Source organism: Nanorana parkeri, unplaced genomic scaffold (genome assembly GCF_000935625.1).
Source record: "Nanorana parkeri isolate BGI_ZX_2015 unplaced genomic scaffold, ASM93562v1 scaffold2255, whole genome shotgun sequence".
NCBI classification, from domain to species: domain Eukaryota; kingdom Metazoa; phylum Chordata; class Amphibia; order Anura; family Dicroglossidae; genus Nanorana; species Nanorana parkeri.
This window is the reverse complement of record NW_017308523.1, coordinates 165,212-184,619: the sequence shown is the minus strand read 5'-3', so window position 1 is coordinate 184,619 and position 19,408 is coordinate 165,212. Positions and strand designations below refer to the sequence as shown.

General features: G+C 47.4%; 1 protein-coding gene across 1 annotated transcript in view; it reads right to left on the bottom strand.

Annotated features, from left to right (window-relative positions):
* Positions 1–6,198: 6,198 nt before the first annotated feature.
* LOC108801221 (regulation of nuclear pre-mRNA domain-containing protein 1A) overlaps positions 6,199–19,408 on the bottom strand; it is a gene marked incomplete at its 3' end in the record, with an annotated part of 23,125 nt that continues 9,915 nt past the window's right edge. The window contains exons 2-3 of the mRNA XM_018573157.1: positions 9,299–9,428; positions 6,199–6,305 (exon numbers count right to left, since the gene is read on the bottom strand). Of these exons, the coding sequence (XP_018428659.1) occupies positions 6,199–6,305; positions 9,299–9,428 (237 nt within the window). The remainder of the gene's footprint in view (positions 6,306–9,298; positions 9,429–19,408) is intronic.

Genomic DNA, 19,408 nt, shown 5'->3' with positions numbered 1-19,408 from the left:
GAGAGACAGCCAGGGGAGAGAGAGGGGGAGGAGAGACAGCCAGGGGAGAGAGGGGGGTGAGGGAGGAGAGACAGGGGAGAGAGAGAGGGAGGAGAGACAGGGGAGAGAGAGAGGGAGGAGAGACAGGGGAGAGAGAGAGGGAGGAGAGACAGGGGGGAGAGAGAGAGGAGAGACAGGGGAGAGAGAGAGGGAGGGAGGAGAGACAGGGGAGAGAGAGAGAGGAGAGACAGCCAGGGGAGAGAGCGAGGAGAGACAGCCAGGGGAGAGAGCGAGGAGAGACAGCCAGGGGAGAGAGCGAGGAGAGACAGCCAGGGGAGAGAGCGAGGAGAGACAGCCAGGGGAGAGAGCGAGGAGAGACAGCCAGGGGAGAGAGCGAGGAGAGACAGCCAGGGGAGAGAGCGAGGAGAGACAGCCAGGGGAGAGAGCGAGGAGAGACAGCCAGGGGAGAGAGCGAGGAGAGACAGCCAGGGGAGAGAGCGAGGAGAGACAGCCAGGGGAGAGAGCGAGGAGAGACAGCCAGGGGAGAGAGCGAGGAGAGACAGCCAGGGGAGAGAGCGAGGAGAGACAGCCAGGGGAGAGAGCGAGGAGAGACAGCCAGGGGAGAGAGCGAGGAGAGACAGCCAGGGGAGAGAGCGAGGAGAGACAGCCAGGGGAGAGAGCGAGGAGAGACAGCCAGGGGAGAGAGCGAGGAGAGACAGCCAGGGGAGAGAGCGAGGAGAGACAGCCAGGGGAGAGAGCGAGGAGAGACAGCCAGGGGAGAGAGCGAGGAGAGACAGCCAGGGGAGAGAGCGAGGAGAGACAGCCAGGGGAGAGAGCGAGGAGAGACAGCCAGGGGAGAGAGCGAGGAGAGACAGCCAGGGGAGAGAGCGAGGAGAGACAGCCAGGGGAGAGAGCGAGGAGAGACAGCCAGGGGAGAGAGCGAGGAGAGACAGCCAGGGGAGAGAGCGAGGAGAGACAGCCAGGGGAGAGAGCGAGGAGAGACAGCCAGGGGAGAGAGCGAGGAGAGACAGCCAGGGGAGAGAGCGAGGAGAGACAGCCAGGGGAGAGAGCGAGGAGAGACAGCCAGGGGAGAGAGCGAGGAGAGACAGCCAGGGGAGAGAGCGAGGAGAGACAGCCAGGGGAGAGAGCGAGGAGAGACAGCCAGGGGAGAGAGCGAGGAGAGACAGCCAGGGGAGAGAGCGAGGAGAGACAGCCAGGGGAGAGAGCGAGGAGAGACAGCCAGGGGAGAGAGCGAGGAGAGACAGCCAGGGGAGAGAGCGAGGAGAGACAGCCAGGGGAGAGAGCGAGGAGAGACAGCCAGGGGAGAGAGCGAGGAGAGACAGCCAGGGGAGAGAGCGAGGAGAGACAGCCAGGGGAGAGAGCGAGGAGAGACAGCCAGGGGAGAGAGCGAGGAGAGACAGCCAGGGGAGAGAGCGAGGAGAGACAGCCAGGGGAGAGAGCGAGGAGAGACAGCCAGGGGAGAGAGCGAGGAGAGACAGCCAGGGGAGAGAGCGAGGAGAGACAGCCAGGGGAGAGAGCGAGGAGAGACAGCCAGGGGAGAGAGCGAGGAGAGACAGCCAGGGGAGAGAGCGAGGAGAGACAGCCAGGGGAGAGAGCGAGGAGAGACAGCCAGGGGAGAGAGCGAGGAGAGACAGCCAGGGGAGAGAGCGAGGAGAGACAGCCAGGGGAGAGAGCGAGGAGAGACAGCCAGGGGAGAGAGCGAGGAGAGACAGCCAGGGGAGAGAGCGAGGAGAGACAGCCAGGGGAGAGAGCGAGGAGAGACAGCCAGGGGAGAGAGCGAGGAGAGACAGCCAGGGGAGAGAGCGAGGAGAGACAGCCAGGGGAGAGAGCGAGGAGAGACAGCCAGGGGAGAGAGCGAGGAGAGACAGCCAGGGGAGAGAGCGAGGAGAGACAGCCAGGGGAGAGAGCGAGGAGAGACAGCCAGGGGAGAGAGCGAGGAGAGACAGCCAGGGGAGAGAGCGAGGAGAGACAGCCAGGGGAGAGAGCGAGGAGAGACAGCCAGGGGAGAGAGCGAGGAGAGACAGCCAGGGGAGAGAGCGAGGAGAGACAGCCAGGGGAGAGAGCGAGGAGAGACAGCCAGGGGAGAGAGCGAGGAGAGACAGCCAGGGGAGAGAGCGAGGAGAGACAGCCAGGGGAGAGAGCGAGGAGAGACAGCCAGGGGAGAGAGCGAGGAGAGACAGCCAGGGGAGAGAGCGAGGAGAGACAGCCAGGGGAGAGAGCGAGGAGAGACAGCCAGGGGAGAGAGCGAGGAGAGACAGCCAGGGGAGAGAGCGAGGAGAGACAGCCAGGGGAGAGAGCGAGGAGAGACAGCCAGGGGAGAGAGCGAGGAGAGACAGCCAGGGGAGAGAGCGAGGAGAGACAGCCAGGGGAGAGAGCGAGGAGAGACAGCCAGGGGAGAGAGCGAGGAGAGACAGCCAGGGGAGAGAGCGAGGAGAGACAGCCAGGGGAGAGAGCGAGGAGAGACAGCCAGGGGAGAGAGCGAGGAGAGACAGCCAGGGGAGAGAGCGAGGAGAGACAGCCAGGGGAGAGAGCGAGGAGAGACAGCCAGGGGAGAGAGCGAGGAGAGACAGCCAGGGGAGAGAGCGAGGAGAGACAGCCAGGGGAGAGAGCGAGGAGAGACAGCCAGGGGAGAGAGCGAGGAGAGACAGCCAGGGGAGAGAGCGAGGAGAGACAGCCAGGGGAGAGAGCGAGGAGAGACAGCCAGGGGAGAGAGCGAGGAGAGACAGCCAGGGGAGAGAGCGAGGAGAGACAGCCAGGGGAGAGAGCGAGGAGAGACAGCCAGGGGAGAGAGCGAGGAGAGACAGCCAGGGGAGAGAGCGAGGAGAGACAGCCAGGGGAGAGAGCGAGGAGAGACAGCCAGGGGAGAGAGCGAGGAGAGACAGCCAGGGGAGAGAGCGAGGAGAGACAGCCAGGGGAGAGAGCGAGGAGAGACAGCCAGGGGAGAGAGCGAGGAGAGACAGCCAGGGGAGAGAGCGAGGAGAGACAGCCAGGGGAGAGAGCGAGGAGAGACAGCCAGGGGAGAGAGCGAGGAGAGACAGCCAGGGGAGAGAGCGAGGAGAGACAGCCAGGGGAGAGAGCGAGGAGAGACAGCCAGGGGAGAGAGCGAGGAGAGACAGCCAGGGGAGAGAGCGAGGAGAGACAGCCAGGGGAGAGAGCGAGGAGAGACAGCCAGGGGAGAGAGCGAGGAGAGACAGCCAGGGGAGAGAGCGAGGAGAGACAGCCAGGGGAGAGAGCGAGGAGAGACAGCCAGGGGAGAGAGCGAGGAGAGACAGCCAGGGGAGAGAGCGAGGAGAGACAGCCAGGGGAGAGAGCGAGGAGAGACAGCCAGGGGAGAGAGCGAGGAGAGACAGCCAGGGGAGAGAGCGAGGAGAGACAGCCAGGGGAGAGAGCGAGGAGAGACAGCCAGGGGAGAGAGCGAGGAGAGACAGCCAGGGGAGAGAGCGAGGAGAGACAGCCAGGGGAGAGAGCGAGGAGAGACAGCCAGGGGAGAGAGCGAGGAGAGACAGCCAGGGGAGAGAGCGAGGAGAGACAGCCAGGGGAGAGAGCGAGGAGAGACAGCCAGGGGAGAGAGCGAGGAGAGACAGCCAGGGGAGAGAGCGAGGAGAGACAGCCAGGGGAGAGAGCGAGGAGAGACAGCCAGGGGAGAGAGCGAGGAGAGACAGCCAGGGGAGAGAGCGAGGAGAGACAGCCAGGGGAGAGAGCGAGGAGAGACAGCCAGGGGAGAGAGCGAGGAGAGACAGCCAGGGGAGAGAGCGAGGAGAGACAGCCAGGGGAGAGAGCGAGGAGAGACAGCCAGGGGAGAGAGCGAGGAGAGACAGCCAGGGGAGAGAGCGAGGAGAGACAGCCAGGGGAGAGAGCGAGGAGAGACAGCCAGGGGAGAGAGCGAGGAGAGACAGCCAGGGGAGAGAGCGAGGAGAGACAGCCAGGGGAGAGAGCGAGGAGAGACAGCCAGGGGAGAGAGCGAGGAGAGACAGCCAGGGGAGAGAGCGAGGAGAGACAGCCAGGGGAGAGAGCGAGGAGAGACAGCCAGGGGAGAGAGCGAGGAGAGACAGCCAGGGGAGAGAGCGAGGAGAGACAGCCAGGGGAGAGAGCGAGGAGAGACAGCCAGGGGAGAGAGCGAGGAGAGACAGCCAGGGGAGAGAGCGAGGAGAGACAGCCAGGGGAGAGAGAGAGGAGAGACAGGGGAGAGAGAGAGAGGAGAGAGAGAGGAGAGACAGCCAGGGGAGAGAGAGAGAGGAGAGACAGTCAGGGGAAGAGTGACAGCCAGGAGAGAGAGCAAGGAGAGACAGCCAGGAGAGAGAGCTAAGGGAGAGAGCAAAGAGACAGCTAGGAGAGCCAGGAGAGAGAGCAAGGAGAGACAGCCAGGAAAGATACAGCATATTCAATATTCTGGTGGGAAGCTGTGTGGAGTCTCAGGAGGACTGTACAGGATCTCAGGAGGGCTGTGCAGGTATTGGTGCAGTAGCATCCCTAGTGAATTATAAAAGTGCACTGCGCTTTATAGACCAAATACATATGCAATCTAATAATAATCTACCTGTGAAATAAATATATAAGTATGCAGAATAACCCTATGGTGAATAAATACAATATATAGTGGAAAAATACCCAATAATGTATTCACCGTAGGGTGATTATGCGTATTTATATATTTCTGTATTTATTTCACATGTAGATTATCGTTAGATTGCATATGTAGTTGGTCTCTGTAGCGTAGGGTAAGTTTATAATACAGTTTTTTATCATGGCAGCTCAGGGGTTTGTTGTTCCATAGCACAGATCCTGTTTGTAAGCTCTGGAAGTAGAAAGCACTTTGCAGCTAACATATTACACAAAGATCTGGAAAGCACCACAAGCAGAACCAGGCAGAACCCGCAATTGTCCAGAACCTTCATGAGTGACCGGTCAAATAGCTCTTGGACTGTAAGGTCCGAGCATGAGAGCAGGGAGACCAAAGCTTTTCTAGGGGAAGCAAGACCACAAAGTATACACCACATATACCGGCAGGAGACTAATCCTACAGATTTAATGAGGAGTATTCGCCAGGCCATCCACACAATAATGTAGGGCAGCAAGAAAAAGTGATTTAAAGCTGAAGGTTAGTTAAAATGTTTTTAGTTATACAGTACCAGCAACATAACTTATCTCTAATGAAGTCTGACCCACATCCCGCTGGCTGATGGTTCTTCTAGAAATCTTCCATCCACCGGTGCTACATTAACTGCATCAACTGTAATAGTGAAGTCATCGTGCTGCTCACCCTCCCTTTCCACCCCCCTTGCTCATTCACAGAATGTAAACATTCTGTGATTGGATGAGTCAGATTCTGTAATTCATCTGCCCTCCTTCACTAAGCTCACTAAGCTTACCAAAGTGGTTTTTACTCCTCACCATAGATGTGGCAGACATGCCATCTGAGCTTTGCTCTCTGGGTGGGCATAACCCCCTAGGGGGGTTGTCAGGTCAAGGCTCTACCTAGATGGACCATGGCCCTGGACCTGTTGAGCACCCTGTACAAGTGTCAATGTGGTGCCACATAGCACAAAACAGGTCAGCCCCACATATTCTGTTAGTCAGGGTCCAGATGCAGTCCACCAAGGCTCTGCGCAGGAGAAACCATTCTGGACAGCTGTTGGAGAGTCTTGTAGAGAAAACAGCGGAAAAGGGCGTACTTCTCCCAGAGTTGAGAGAAGGAGTCCATCACCTAAGGACACTAGAAAAAACTGAGGTAGGCTGGAAGTGGGAGGGATTTTGCAGGGCTGCCCTGCAGCTTTGAGTGATTTGCCAATGTCGAATCACCTGGAAAGAAGCTGCAAACCCCAGTGGTTAATTAAATTTACCTCCCTGTATCTTGTGATATACGCTCAAGAAAACTGAGGCATGCTGGGAATGGGAGGGGTTTTACCTGGCTCATCACTGTTCATCAGTGTCAAAATCCTCCTGTAGGCAGCAGTATACCCCAAATATCAATGCATCCTGTGTTTCTCAATGAACAAAAAATAAAAGTAACTACTACTTTTAGAAATTATGAAGTGGGCTTGCTTACAAGTCTATATATAATGTTTCAAACATATACAGTGTAACACTAAAAAATGACACCCCAAGGAAGACTTTCCAAAACATCATCAGAACCTATTATTAGTAAAATGCAAATGCTTTTAATAAATTTGGCTTACGGAACAGATTGCTTCCACTTACATAAAGATGTCTTCAGTTGCTCCAGTATATCGTTTTCATACACAGCCCTCTCTTCCCATATAGAGAGAACCCTAGCCAAATGCTTCTTACAGCTCTCATCAGTATCACTGCAGCAAAATAAATAAAAAAATTACAGGGCTGCATGGATATACCTAAACTGATATAGTATTGAATTACAGATGAATGATGTTAGGCTAAATCAAACATTCAATTTTTTAAGCTTAAGGGACCCATTAGCAAGATCAACGCATTAAAGTACCTAGTCCTCAATCCGAACCCCTGACATGGAGTTTCATTCCTTCTGCAGCTGCATGGATAGAGGCTTGTGTTAGTGCTTACTTTATAGTCTATGTTAGCATAAGTCTCCCTCTAGGGGATAGGGTAAATGTTAGGATTGGATGGAGGGGATAGGTTTTTGGGAAGTGAGGTAGCCCACCCTAGTGATGGGCCAACAAGAATGTATGGAGGGAGGGATCAGGGAAGTTTCAACACAGAGGTGTGATCTACAAGTGGATCGCAAAGGGAACACTGGTAGATCGCATTCTGCGCACTGACCTGTGTCCTGTCCTCCGGCGGTGCTCGTGCGAGAGAGAGGGGGAGAGAAGAGACAGCAGCAGCAGAGAGAGAGCCGAGACCGCAGAGAGAGAAGAGACAGCCGAGAGAGAAGAGACAGCCGAGAGAGAAGAGACAGCCGAGAGAGAAGAGACAGCCGAGAGAGAAGAGACAGCCGAGAGAGAAGAGACAGCCGAGAGAGAAGAGACAGCCGAGAGAGAAGAGACAGCCGAGAGAGAAGAGACAGCCGAGAGAGAAGAGACAGCCGAGAGAGAAGAGACAGCCGAGAGAGAAGAGACAGCCGAGAGAGAAGAGACAGCCAAGAGAGAAGAGACAGCCAAGAGAGAAGAGACAGCCAAGAGAGAAGAGACAGCCAAGAGAGAAGAGACAGCCAAGAGAGAAGAGACAGCCAAGAGAGAAGAGACAGCCAAGAGAGAGGGCTAGTTCATACCACAAAGTCTGCATTCCAGAGTGTTTGGCCTCTGGAACGCAAGCTGGCTGGCTCCCTGCATTCAAGGGTGGGATTTTGGGTGCGGGCAATCGCATTGTAGATGGGGGGCGTGGCTACAGTGCCATTGACTTCAAATCACCGCCACGCCCCCCGCCCACAATGCGATTGCCCGCACCAAAAACGTAGGCACATTAGTGCCTGCGTTCCGATCCAGTGCGATCTGCAAAAATAGTGCTTGCAGCATTTTTGCAGATTGCCCAGGACCGGAACACAGGCACATTAGTTCTGGGTGCGGGCGATTACACTGCGGGCCCCCCGCCCGCAGTGGCTGCGGTGTCATTGACTTTCAATGCACCACCATGCCCCCTCCCGTCCCTGAACGTTGGGAGCTGGCCAAACACTCTGGAACGCAGACTTTGTGGTGTGAACCGGCCCAGAGAGAGGAGAGAGCTAGGCAGTAGTCCCAGTAACTATTTTAACGTGCTGGTTTTCTAAATAAAGGTGTTTTTTCGTTGGTAGATCTCATTGAACTCCTCATTTGAAAAGTAGAACTCCGAACAAAAAATTGTGGGCACTCCTGGACACATCTAGTAACTTGGCAAATGTTACCAAGGGTTCCCGGCCCTAGAAAGGTGGAGAACCACTGTCTTAGAGGCTCATTTCAGCAGATGGGTAATGTTTAAATAGGGTAGGGAGTATTGTTGGGAGATGCTTTAGTGTAGTAGGTGAGGTGTGTTAATTTTAACATGCTGGCCAGCTATACTATCCCCACTATTAACAGTAGATGACTTGCACTGAAAACTACCAGTCCCAGGCCCCCAGTGCTTTCATGAAGTCAACTGAAATTAAAACTGGGGACACAAAGTCCCCCTTTTGATTCCTGCAGTTCGTAAGCAAACCCAGAAACCCCATTGAAATGTCCTTTCTGCTAGAATTCCCAATACATACAAGTCAGTGAAGTACCTACATTACCAACTATAATCTAAAACAGAAATAGTTTTGAGTGAGCAAGTACTTCAGGCTATTTTGCATAGCATTAAGCATTTGATCCTAAGGTCTTCTGAGTTTCGGAGGTAAAATTATGTACTGAACCACTCAGCATACACCATTGCACAGCAAAGCGTTTTCTTCAGGCTTTATCATTCTGCCCTCAAAGTTGCGAGGTATGTCATAACTAGATCCACACACTAACAATAAAGCATTTCAATGCATGCAGGTGGACACAAATATGCATTCACTTTCGCACCCCTAACTATTTCACCATTCATGAATTACAGTGGTGTTAAAAAAAAAATAAAAAAATGAAAAACAGTAAAAACAAAACAAAATAATTCTACGGTCACTAATTTACAAAACACTTACCTTCCATGTTATAGCGGTGTCCTCCTTCACCTGAAGAGAAAGAATGCATTTCCCTCTTACCACACTTAACTGGTTGGGAACTGAGGGGGATCCTGGCACCACAATGGTTTTAAATTGCACAAGGAACTTTAAAAATGTGTCTTCATAGGGGTACCCCTTTCTTAGACTCAGAGTCAAGGATGTCACAGGGAACTCTGAGAAAAACAACTCTCCAAAGTTCATTGGGACATTTAAAAAGGTCTGAATTCAAGTTAAGTTTTTTTCAGATACAAGTGTTGGATACAAGTGTTGGAGGACAATTTTAGGAAAAACTGGAAGGTAAGTAGTTGTAAGATGTTGCAGTAGGCATCTAATTCATGTAAGAACAGATGTTTCCAAATGTCAGTGGATGTATTTTTCACCAAGCGAATGTTGGGCGAATATAAATGAAACTGTGCTTTTATGAATAAGACAAATATTTCATGAGGGGAATTTTGGGTGTTTTGGTGGGTTATTGTTGCATCACATATTTTATAAATATATTGGGTAATGGCAAGATATTTTTTTTTCTCTAAATTTTGCTCCATTTGTAGTTTTTATCAACCTATTTTTAACACTTTTTTAACTTAATGTGAAAAACACAACTTTCAAATGTAGAAATATAAAGCTAAATGAAAAGTAACCTTTTTGTTGATTTTTATGAATCAGGACCCTTGAGTCTAAAAACTACGAAAATAAATATAATCAGGAACCTACCTTGCAACATGTTTAAATGCATCCACAATAACAGGCGCAAAGTCTTTTGTAAATTCAGGTCCTTTTCTCTTGCTGTTTTGAATCACATCATTCGCCAGGTATAGAAATGTCAACTTTCTACTAGGCTTTGCTGTGAGGCCAATAAAAAAACAAAAAATACAAAAACAGTAATTAATGCATTAAACAGTATATGATGAACAATACAGTTTTCATCAATCTACCTTTAGTAAGATCAGTTCCAAGACTCTTGCAGGTCAGAATTTTGGAGAAATAATCCCTCTCCCTATAATCTGCAGGAACACATTAATACCAAATGTTTATGAACATATCAGCAGCTAGCTGTGCAAAAGATTAAAAACCATAGCCCAAGCCATTCTAAACATGTTAATTTAAAGCACAGATACAGCACTGCTGTCCATGAAGTCTAATAAAAAATCCAATAGCAGTAACTTCTTTTAACCAGGCATCCTTAGTATAGCACTCCGCAGAAGAAAAGCATGAGGAATCAAAGGAAGGGTCAATAAGCTGACTTGTTAACCCAATGGAGTTTTTAATGCTGGGTCAGGTAGTAGCTGATAGATCTGATCAACTGTAGCTTCTACCCTCCTGACAAGTAAAAAATATTGCTCATTTAGCCTTTACTTTGTCAGGAGGTGACATGTCCACCAGAATATTGGGCTAAAAAATGGAAAGTGAGATCCACCTAGCAATTAATGATTTACTTCCCCATTACAAAAATGTTAGTTCTTCTGTCTTTGTTTCCAAGATCGTTTGCAGAAAATATAAAGAATTACTTCCAAGAAAGAGCCATCATTTCAAAGTTGATTGCATCAAGCCTAAGCAAGAAAAAAAATCTTTGACGGAGAAGGGTTGAAATATAATATATACTATACACTGAGTGGCCAGATTATTATGACCACCTGACATTTGTAGGCAAATTAGCTATAATTTCGCACTGAAGTTGCTAGAGGGCCAGACCATTATAAATAGGGAAGCAGGTTGTTAACCACGACAGGAGAAGTAATTTTTTTTGGAAGATATAGATTTTAAAAAACGGCCTTTGAGCGTGGGATGATTGTTGGCGCTCAAGCCATGGAGCGCGTATCAGCAAAACAGCAGAATTCGTTAAATGTTCAAGAGCAGCTGTTGTTAAAGTGTTTAAAGACTGGACTCTCAGCAGAAAATCTGGGTCGGAACGTGCGAATTGTGGCCATCAGCGACTAGTCAATGTTAGGGCAGAACGGAGATGGCAAGACTGGTACAAGACAACAGAAGGGCAACAGTGCAGTGTCAGCTTCCTCGCATCACCTTTCAACATCTCGTGGAGTCACGAGGCGGTCCAACGAAATACTGATGGGGTGGTTATAATAATCTGGCCGCTCAGTGTATATACAGTATCTCACAGAAGTGAGTACACCCCTCACATTTTTGTAAATATTTTATTATATAATTTTATGTGACGACACTGAAGAAATTACACTTTGCTACAATGTAAAGTAGCGAGTGTACAGCTTGTATATCAGTGTACGTTTGCTGTCCACTCACAATAACTCAGCACACAGCCATTAATGTCTAAACTGCTGGCAACAAAAGTGAGTACACCCCCTAAGTAAAAATGTCCAAATTGGGCCCAAAGTGTCAATATTTTGTGTGGCCACCATTATTTTCCAGCACTGCCTTAACCCTCTTGGGCATGGAGTTCACCAGAGCTTCACAGGTTGCCACTGGAGTCCTCTTCCACTCCTCCATGACGACATCACGGAGCTGGTGGATGTTAGCGATCTTGCGCTCCTCCACCTTCCGTTTGAGGATGCCCCACAGATGCTCAATAGGGTTTAGGTCTAGAGACATCTGCTGTCCCCTTAAAATAACTCAACACACGGCCATTCATAAACTGTGGATATAATATGAGTTACTATGTCTATAATTCTTTCCCTTCGTTAGCCATCACGGACATAGACGTCACCGGACTCCTCCCCCCTTTCCTTCGTTAGCCGAAGGAGCCACTAGGGCCGGTGAGTTTGCATAAGAAACATTCTGCACGAACGCCAGCCAAGGCATTGGCCTATACACATACAGCACAGCAATGAAGTAATAAAATGAACTAGGATCACACTGATCCAGCACGTTATTATTCTGGGTTGTCCCACTCAATTATATTTCACTGCCTTTTCAATTCATAAGTGGAAACTATAGTTTGAAATATAGCAGATGTTTGCCGGGTTTAGACACTTACAATATATAAACAGCATCCCCTAAATTGCATATATACACAATATTGCCAAACGTATTGGGACACCCCTCTAAATTTGGAGTACTATGTGGCCCATAGCCAGCTGACATGTCAGGCACACGGGTGCAGACCGCGTACCTGACATGCGGGAGCACCTCCACGGTCTGCATCTGTGTCGGATGCAGACCGCAGAGCAGCTCCTGTCAGCTCTGGCTTCCTTCGCCCGGAGCTCTGACAGTACTGAGCTCTGGTCGAAAGAATGTATGCGAGGAGGATCGATTCCTGGCTATCTGGGAGTGATAGTGAGGTCTGCTTTTTTGTGTGCGGGGGGATTTTATTATTATATTTGTGCAGGGGGAGGTGTAATGTTGTTGAGCAGTGTATTATTGTGCTTTAAGCTGCCCATACACCTTACAACCAACGCACGACTTTCGTTATGGTTGTAAGGTCATTAAAAACTATTACCATCTGCCCATCTTGGACAGGCAGATCATACTTGCGATCATTGGGGAGGGCTTCCGATGATTGCAGTGCTAAGTGGGCAGTGTGCGCTTGCACACACCGGCCCGTGCGGCATTCGTCTTCTGACCACGCCACCAACCGCAAGATTTTCGGCAGGTTTTCCAGCGTGCTTGGAAGACTAAAGTCGCACAACCTTACAGTAGAAGCGGTCGCACGCTGCCCATACACCTGCCGATTATGATACGATCGTGATACGATCACCCACAACTATCGTACGATAATCAGCAGGTGTATGAGCACCTTTAGTGTATGTGTATATTAGGCCCCATTCACACCTACAGTATATTTCAGGTGTGATTAGGGATTCCTGTGTCAGGAACTTGCGTTTTCCTGCAGCAGGAATCCCTAATCTGCCGTTTACAAGCAGCAACTACCATAAGATAAGAATTATCATAAGATTATTTAAGAGGGTGTGTTTAGGGGCGGAGTTAAGGCCGGGGCAGGGTAAGGGTTAGGTGGGGCAACTGGTGACTAGTGACTCTTAAGGACTGGCTAGTAGCTCAGGACTTGAAATTTTGAGCCCTGATCTATACTGTACATCTAGCTACCTGTCTACCTATTTATATACAGTGCTTGGTCCAAGAATTGTTCTTGCACAGGAGCTTTTCCGGGACTTTGTTCATTATCAGTCTTCAGACTTCTTTGTACATAGGCACATGTACTGTGTGTCTCAAAGGGAACAATATAGTAGGAAACCAGCTGCACTCCTTACCAGAAAAATAGTAAACCTGCGAAGCAGGTGGGTGCTTGTAGCGACCACGGACGGCACCGTGAACATATAGAATAAAGCAAAGATTGTCACCAGCACACCACAGATATTCACAGCAAAAAGTCCTTTAATGACAGATTGCCATTCAGTACAAGCGCTTTCGGGGTCTCAAAAGTACCCCTTCATCAGGTTCAGAATGACCATCATCACCATAGTCATTCCGAGCCAGATGAAGGTGTACTTTTGAGACCCCGAAAGCGCTACTGAGCAGAATGGAAAATAAGTGAAAAGAGTGAAAGAAAAAAAAAAAGTTCAGAAATTTTAAAAAATTATACAAAATGGGAACATTAAAAATAAAAATCTTTTTAAAAAGTAAAAACAATTGGGCGGAGCTAGAAGTGATAGCACGCTCCACCCGTTTCCTATTGGCCGGCACCTGCCAGAGTCTTATAGCAGGTCCCGGCCAATGAATAACAACTGGGCGGAGCCGGTCGAGACATCACAGCCGTTTCCGCCTAGTTGTTATTGTTTAATGACAGTTCAGCGTACCCAGATCATTTGGGGACACTGATGTCATTACAACTGGGCGGAGCCAGCCGTCATCTGCAGTGAGAACGGCTGGTCCTTCAGCAGGCTTTATTCACCGCTGCGGCTGTCACTTCAGCTCAATGCAATGCAAAAAACTGCCTTACAATTCTCGCAAGTTTAGCTTATCTATGATCTCATGATTCCCTTACTAATGTGGACTAAATGTTAACTATACACATTTACACTCATTAAATCCAGTGAGATTTATCCTTTAACTATATACAACAGTTGATTAGCTTAATTTAAAAAGTAAACAAGGCATGGAAACCATGGTATCACAGTTACAAGTCCTTTGAGGCTAGTCCTCAGAGACCACTTAGTGTTCCTGTACTATTATACTCAAAATTTTCCATAACAAAATATAAATTAAATATTTAAGTCCCAGAGCCTTTAGTCCTACGGTTTTTGCTCACTATACCCCCATTTAGCCCCCAGAGCCTTTTCCTCCCCTCAGAGTTTTGCTTTTTTTGTTAAGATGTCATGGTTCCACACTTTATGCAACCCCAATTCCAAAAGAGTTGGGACACTGTGTAAAATCTACATAAAAGCAGAATACAATGATTTGCAAATCTTATAAACCCATATTTTATTTACAATAGAAAACATATCAAATGTTTAAACTGAGAAAATGTACCATTTTATGACAAGAAAATAAGGTAGTTTTGAAATTGATGGTGGCAACATGTCTCAAAAAAGTTGGGACAGGGCAACAAAAAGCTGACAAAAAAGTGGTACTAACAAGGAAGAGCTAGAATAACTCAATAGGTTAGTTGGCAACAAGTCAGTAATATGATTGGGAGAGTCAGAGGGTCTCAGAAGTAGAGATGGGCAGAGGTTCACCAATCTGTGAAAAGCTGCATCTAAAAAATTGTCAAACAATTTCAAAAAAAATGTCCATCTACAGTACATAACTTCTAAAGGTTCCAAGAATCTGGAGAAATCTCTGTGCCCAAGGCTGAAACACAATATTGGATGTCCATGATCGTAGGGGCGTCACAGGGCACAGCATTAAAAACAGGCATGATTCTGTGATGGCTATCACTGCATAGGATCAGGAATACTTTCAAAAATCACTGTCTCTGAACACAGGTCGTTGTGCCATCCAAAAATGCAAGTTAAAGCTCCATCATGTAAAGAAGAAGCCATAACTGAACATGATCCAGAAATGCCGCTATGTTCTCTGGGCCAAAGCTCATTAAAATTGTCTGTTGTAAAGGGCACTATGTCCTCCGGACTAAAGAGGAGAGGGACCTTCTGGCTGGTTAACTGCACTCAGTTTAAAAGCCTGCATCTCTGATGGTATGGGGTGAAATAGTACGTATGGAATAGGCAGCGTGCACATCTGGAAAAGCACCATCAATGCTGAAAGATATATCCAGGTTTTAGAGCAGCATATGCTCCCTGATTATGTCCTTTTAAGGGAGGGCCTTGTATGGTTCAGCGGCACAATGATAAACCGCATACTGCATCCATGACAACAACATGGCTTTGTAGAAGAGTCCAGGTGCTTAACTGGCCTGCCTGCAGTCCAGACCTTTTACCAATTGAAAATATTTGGCGCATCTTGAAACTAAAAATATGACAAAGAAGACCAAGGACTGTTGAGCAGTTAGAATCCTATATCAGGCAAAAATGGGACAGCGTTCCTCTCCCAAAACTCCAGCAACTGGTGCCCTCAGTTCCCAGGCATTTACAGAGTGTTGTTAAAAGAAGAGGGGATGCTACACCCTGGTAAACATGGCCCCGTGCCAACTTTGAGACCTGTTGCTGGCATCAATTTCAAAATGACCTTATTTTTTCTTAAAATTTTCTCAGTTTAAGCATCTGATGTTTTCTATTCTGAATAAAATATAGGTTTAAGAGATTTGCAAATCATTGCATTGTTTTTATGTAGATTTTACACAGCGTCCCAACTTTTCTGGAATTGGGGGGGGTTGTACTTTTAACCCTTTCCCTGCCACTGATGTAAGGCATATGGAGAGACAAAAACTTTTCCAGCTGGCCAGTTTAGTATGTCTTATGTCGGCTGCATTCACCCACTGCAAGTGGTATTAAACACTCAGCTTTTTTTAGCTGAATGAATTCTAGGCAACAAATAAAACATGGCAGAGACATGTTTTTTCCTATGTGTGTGGCAAACACAACATACTCTTCACCTCATTGCTGCCAGTCCACAGCGCTGTTTCCCCGCACTTCCGAGTAGTGAAGCGTGCCCTAAGTGCTTCATATGCACAGTGCACTAGGGACTGCTCAGGCTCAGAAGGAGGTCTTTAGGGACAGAGCTGGACCTGCATATCACCATGCAGCAACTGTACACTTTGCACAAAGTACTAAGGTAAGTGCCCTACACAGGATCCAGTGGCCTAAGCACATAACAGGCATCTTGCATCCGATGGAGCTGGGCTGGTCGTGGGGAAAAAATATTCGGATAGCTGCTAATAGGTTCCATGGTGGGTGTGAGCAGCTTAGAAAAACTTACAAGAAGAATCTTGAACAGAGAATTAAGCCTGTGAAAGACTGCAGGCAAAGCGATGCGAAGAAACTAGAAAAAAAATGCAACCTTCACTTCACGCTGCACCCCCCGCAGTTTGTACTGTAGTTTAAGTACGGTAGATCTTACATGATCTACTACCGACAGCTTGGTGGCAGACACCACAGCATACCTTCAGACGTCTAGTGGAGTCCATGCCTCTATGGGTCAGAGCTGCTTTGGCAGTTACATAGTTACATAGTATTTGAGGTTGAATAAAGACATTAGTCCATCAAGTCCAACCTATTAGGATCTCATTCTAGGAGTACCCGTACCCCTGTATATTACGGTCCCTTAAGAAATCGTCCAAAAGTTTCTTGAACAATTCCACATTATTTGCTGAAATCACCGCCTGTGGCAGTGAGTTCCAGACCCTAACTGATCTTACTGTGAAGAACCCCCTTCGCACCTTGTGCTGGAATTTTTTTTCCACCAATTTTAGGTTATGGCCTCTAGTTTTTGTAACGGAGTTAATTTTAAACAGTTTATCGCTAATGTTGCTACCACCATTAAACATTTTGTACATGGAGATCATATCCCCCCTTAATCTCCTCACCTCTAATGTGAACATGTTTAAATTTAGTAGCCTCGTCTCGTAGCTCTGGTCCTCCATACCCCTAAAGTATGGCAGTAAAAGGTGACCTGCTCCATATATGTCTGTGAATGTTCTCATTCATCCAGTTCATGATAGATCTGTAAAAAATCAGTCAAGGCAACTGGACTTCCTGTATTTTTCTTGAAGACGTTTCACATCTTCAAGAAAAATCCAACTAGCTTTCTCAATTCAGAATTTGTACAAAACATTCTCCGGGCATAAGTATGGTGAATGTCGCTCCAATTCACATTATTTATGGCCTCTTTCACACCAGTCCACCTCCCTGTCTAGGATGCGTACTTGACTGTCTTCAAATGAGTGACCTTTTTCCTTTAGATGTAGGAACACTGCAGAATCCTGACCAGAGTTTTTTGCTCTTCTATGCTGTGCCATACGCTGGTGTAGCTGCCGTTTTGTTTCACCAACATACAATTCTGAGCACTCCTCACTGCACTGGACTGCATACACAATGTTGTTCATCTTGTGTTTTGGTGTTGGGTCTTTTGGGTGAACCAGTTGTTCCCTCAGTGTATTGCTGGGTTTAAAGCAGACCGGGATGTGATGTTTTTTAAAAACCCTTCTGAGTTTCTCAGATACCCCAGCTACATATGGGATGACCAAATTCTTCCGTTTGTCATGCTTTTCACTCTCACTGGTGCTCTTGGCATTCTTCCCTCTTCTTTCTGTTTTGACAAAAGCCCAGTCTGGATACCTGCAAGTTTTAAGGGCCCCCTTGAGGTGTTTGAATTCCTTTGTCTTGGTCTCTGTTCTAGTGGGAATTTTCTCTGCCCGGTGGTGTAGAGTCCTGAATACTCCCAGTTTGTGGTCTAAAGGGTGGTGGGAGTCAAATAGCAGGTACTGGTCCGTGTGTGTTGGTTTTCAGTAGACCTCTATTTGCAGCCTCCTTTCCTCTATTACCGTTACTAAACAATCCCAAAAAGCCAGTTTGTTGTTTTGCATATCTTACCGCGTAAACTAGATGTTATGATCCACTGAGTTGATATGGTCAGTGACAGCCTGCAAGTCTTGTTTCTGAATCTTAACACAAGTGTCATCCACATATATGAACCACTGACAGGGTGTAATTCCCTTGAAGGTGGTCAGGGCCTTGCTTTCTACTTCCTCCATGTACAGGTGCGCCTTCAACGGAATTAACCCAGTCATTTGGTTATTGGTACTTTTAATAATTGAATTAATAAACAGTATGTTAAATAATTATTGCATTAAATATTAATTTACATTTTAATATTAATTTTATAATAAAATGTTGAAATTTTTAATAGACAAGTGCCAGACATGAGAGCTAGACAGACTTTGGGCTGGAAGGAAAACATACCACACCGACTTCTTTTCTGGGCTCAGCATCCTGATGCATGGATTCATACACGTGCACTGATTGGCTAGAGAAGACATTTTTCATCTCGCCACGCACAAGCTCTTGCCTAGCTCAGCGTGGGAAAGGGCTTTGCACGTGAGGGGCCGTGAGTCACCGCTTCCCAGTGCTCTGCACTGCTTTGCGTGCAGTGTGTCACAGGCTTTACAGAAAAAGATGTTTCTCTCAAGAGCAGAGATGTTCATCACCTAAAGACATTAGCAAACAACAGAGGCACACTGGAAGTGGTTATAAAGGGCTGTCTTTACCACTTTCATTTGACAGTGTGCAAATGCCAGAAAGTAGCTGCAAAACGTTACGATTCCAGTATTAACTCCATGTTGTGTATGATCAATATCCTTACAATGAGTACATATTTCATACCTCAACAAAACATTTTACAAATCAGTAGATATATGCCCTATGATTGAAAAAAAAAAAGAAAAAAAGTAGGCAAATACCTAATTACTTACCTGTTCCAGTGCCACTCGCTCCCAGCTGAAGATCTTCTGGCTCACAAACGGCTGTGAAGGTGGAAATGTGCGGGCGCATGCGCAGTAGAGCAGAGGGGGGAGAAGAGAAACAAAAGTAAATTGACGCAGCCTGGCAGCACATCAGACACACACCGGGAGTCTGCGGTGGATCAGAGATCGGCACAAGCGCTGGAGGGACTGTCAGAAACCAGTGGAATGAAGATGATGATCAGATCAAGAGGCATCAAATAAGTGCCCACAGCATCATGTTGAGGGGGGTGAACGACCTTTAATGTCACTTTAACCACTTACATTTATTCAGTCATGCAACGCTGTCATGCAAAATTAATTTATACTATTTTTTGGGGACACAGAGCTTTCTTTTGGTGGGATTTAATCACCACTGGGGTTTTTAATCTTTTACTATATAACAAAAAAAAAGTTTAGAAAAGTTAGAGGGGAAAAAAAAATGGTTTTCCCTATGTTGTAAAACATTTAACATTTTGGGTAAAACATAAAAGCTGGAATCAAGTTGGGGAAATAGACACAAAATATGTCAAGCTTTAAAATTGCGTGCACCTGCGAAATCGCAAAAAAAATACCAATTGGCCATAGGTGACGCTTTAAAAGCTTTTACCGCTCATCAGTTTAGTGTCATCAGTGGTTAATGGCCCTAAAATTATTGCTTACACTGCGACGTTTGCAGTGATATGTAACATGTGTGGCGTAATGCACGCATAAGACCTAATAGTGTTTTTCTTTTGGGATGACATGCAAAAAAGGGCAAGACTAACTGTAAATATGTTATGCCTCTCTGCGGAAAGCAAGGCTAGGCAAAGAAATCTTGGAAAACCTGATCAGATGGGAAGGTAAAGGTAAGCATCCTTCAGATAACCAATGTAATAATCTGGAAGCAGGAAAGAGTTTAAATGTAACCCATGCAAAACTTTGTAATTTTTTTTTATTAGCTTGGAGGTTTGCAATTGAATATAAGATGAAAACTTCCAGATCCTGATCCATGTCTATGAATGGATGAAGCAATCAACAAACATGCATAGAACATAGCTGGCTCTGGATAGGGTGGTATT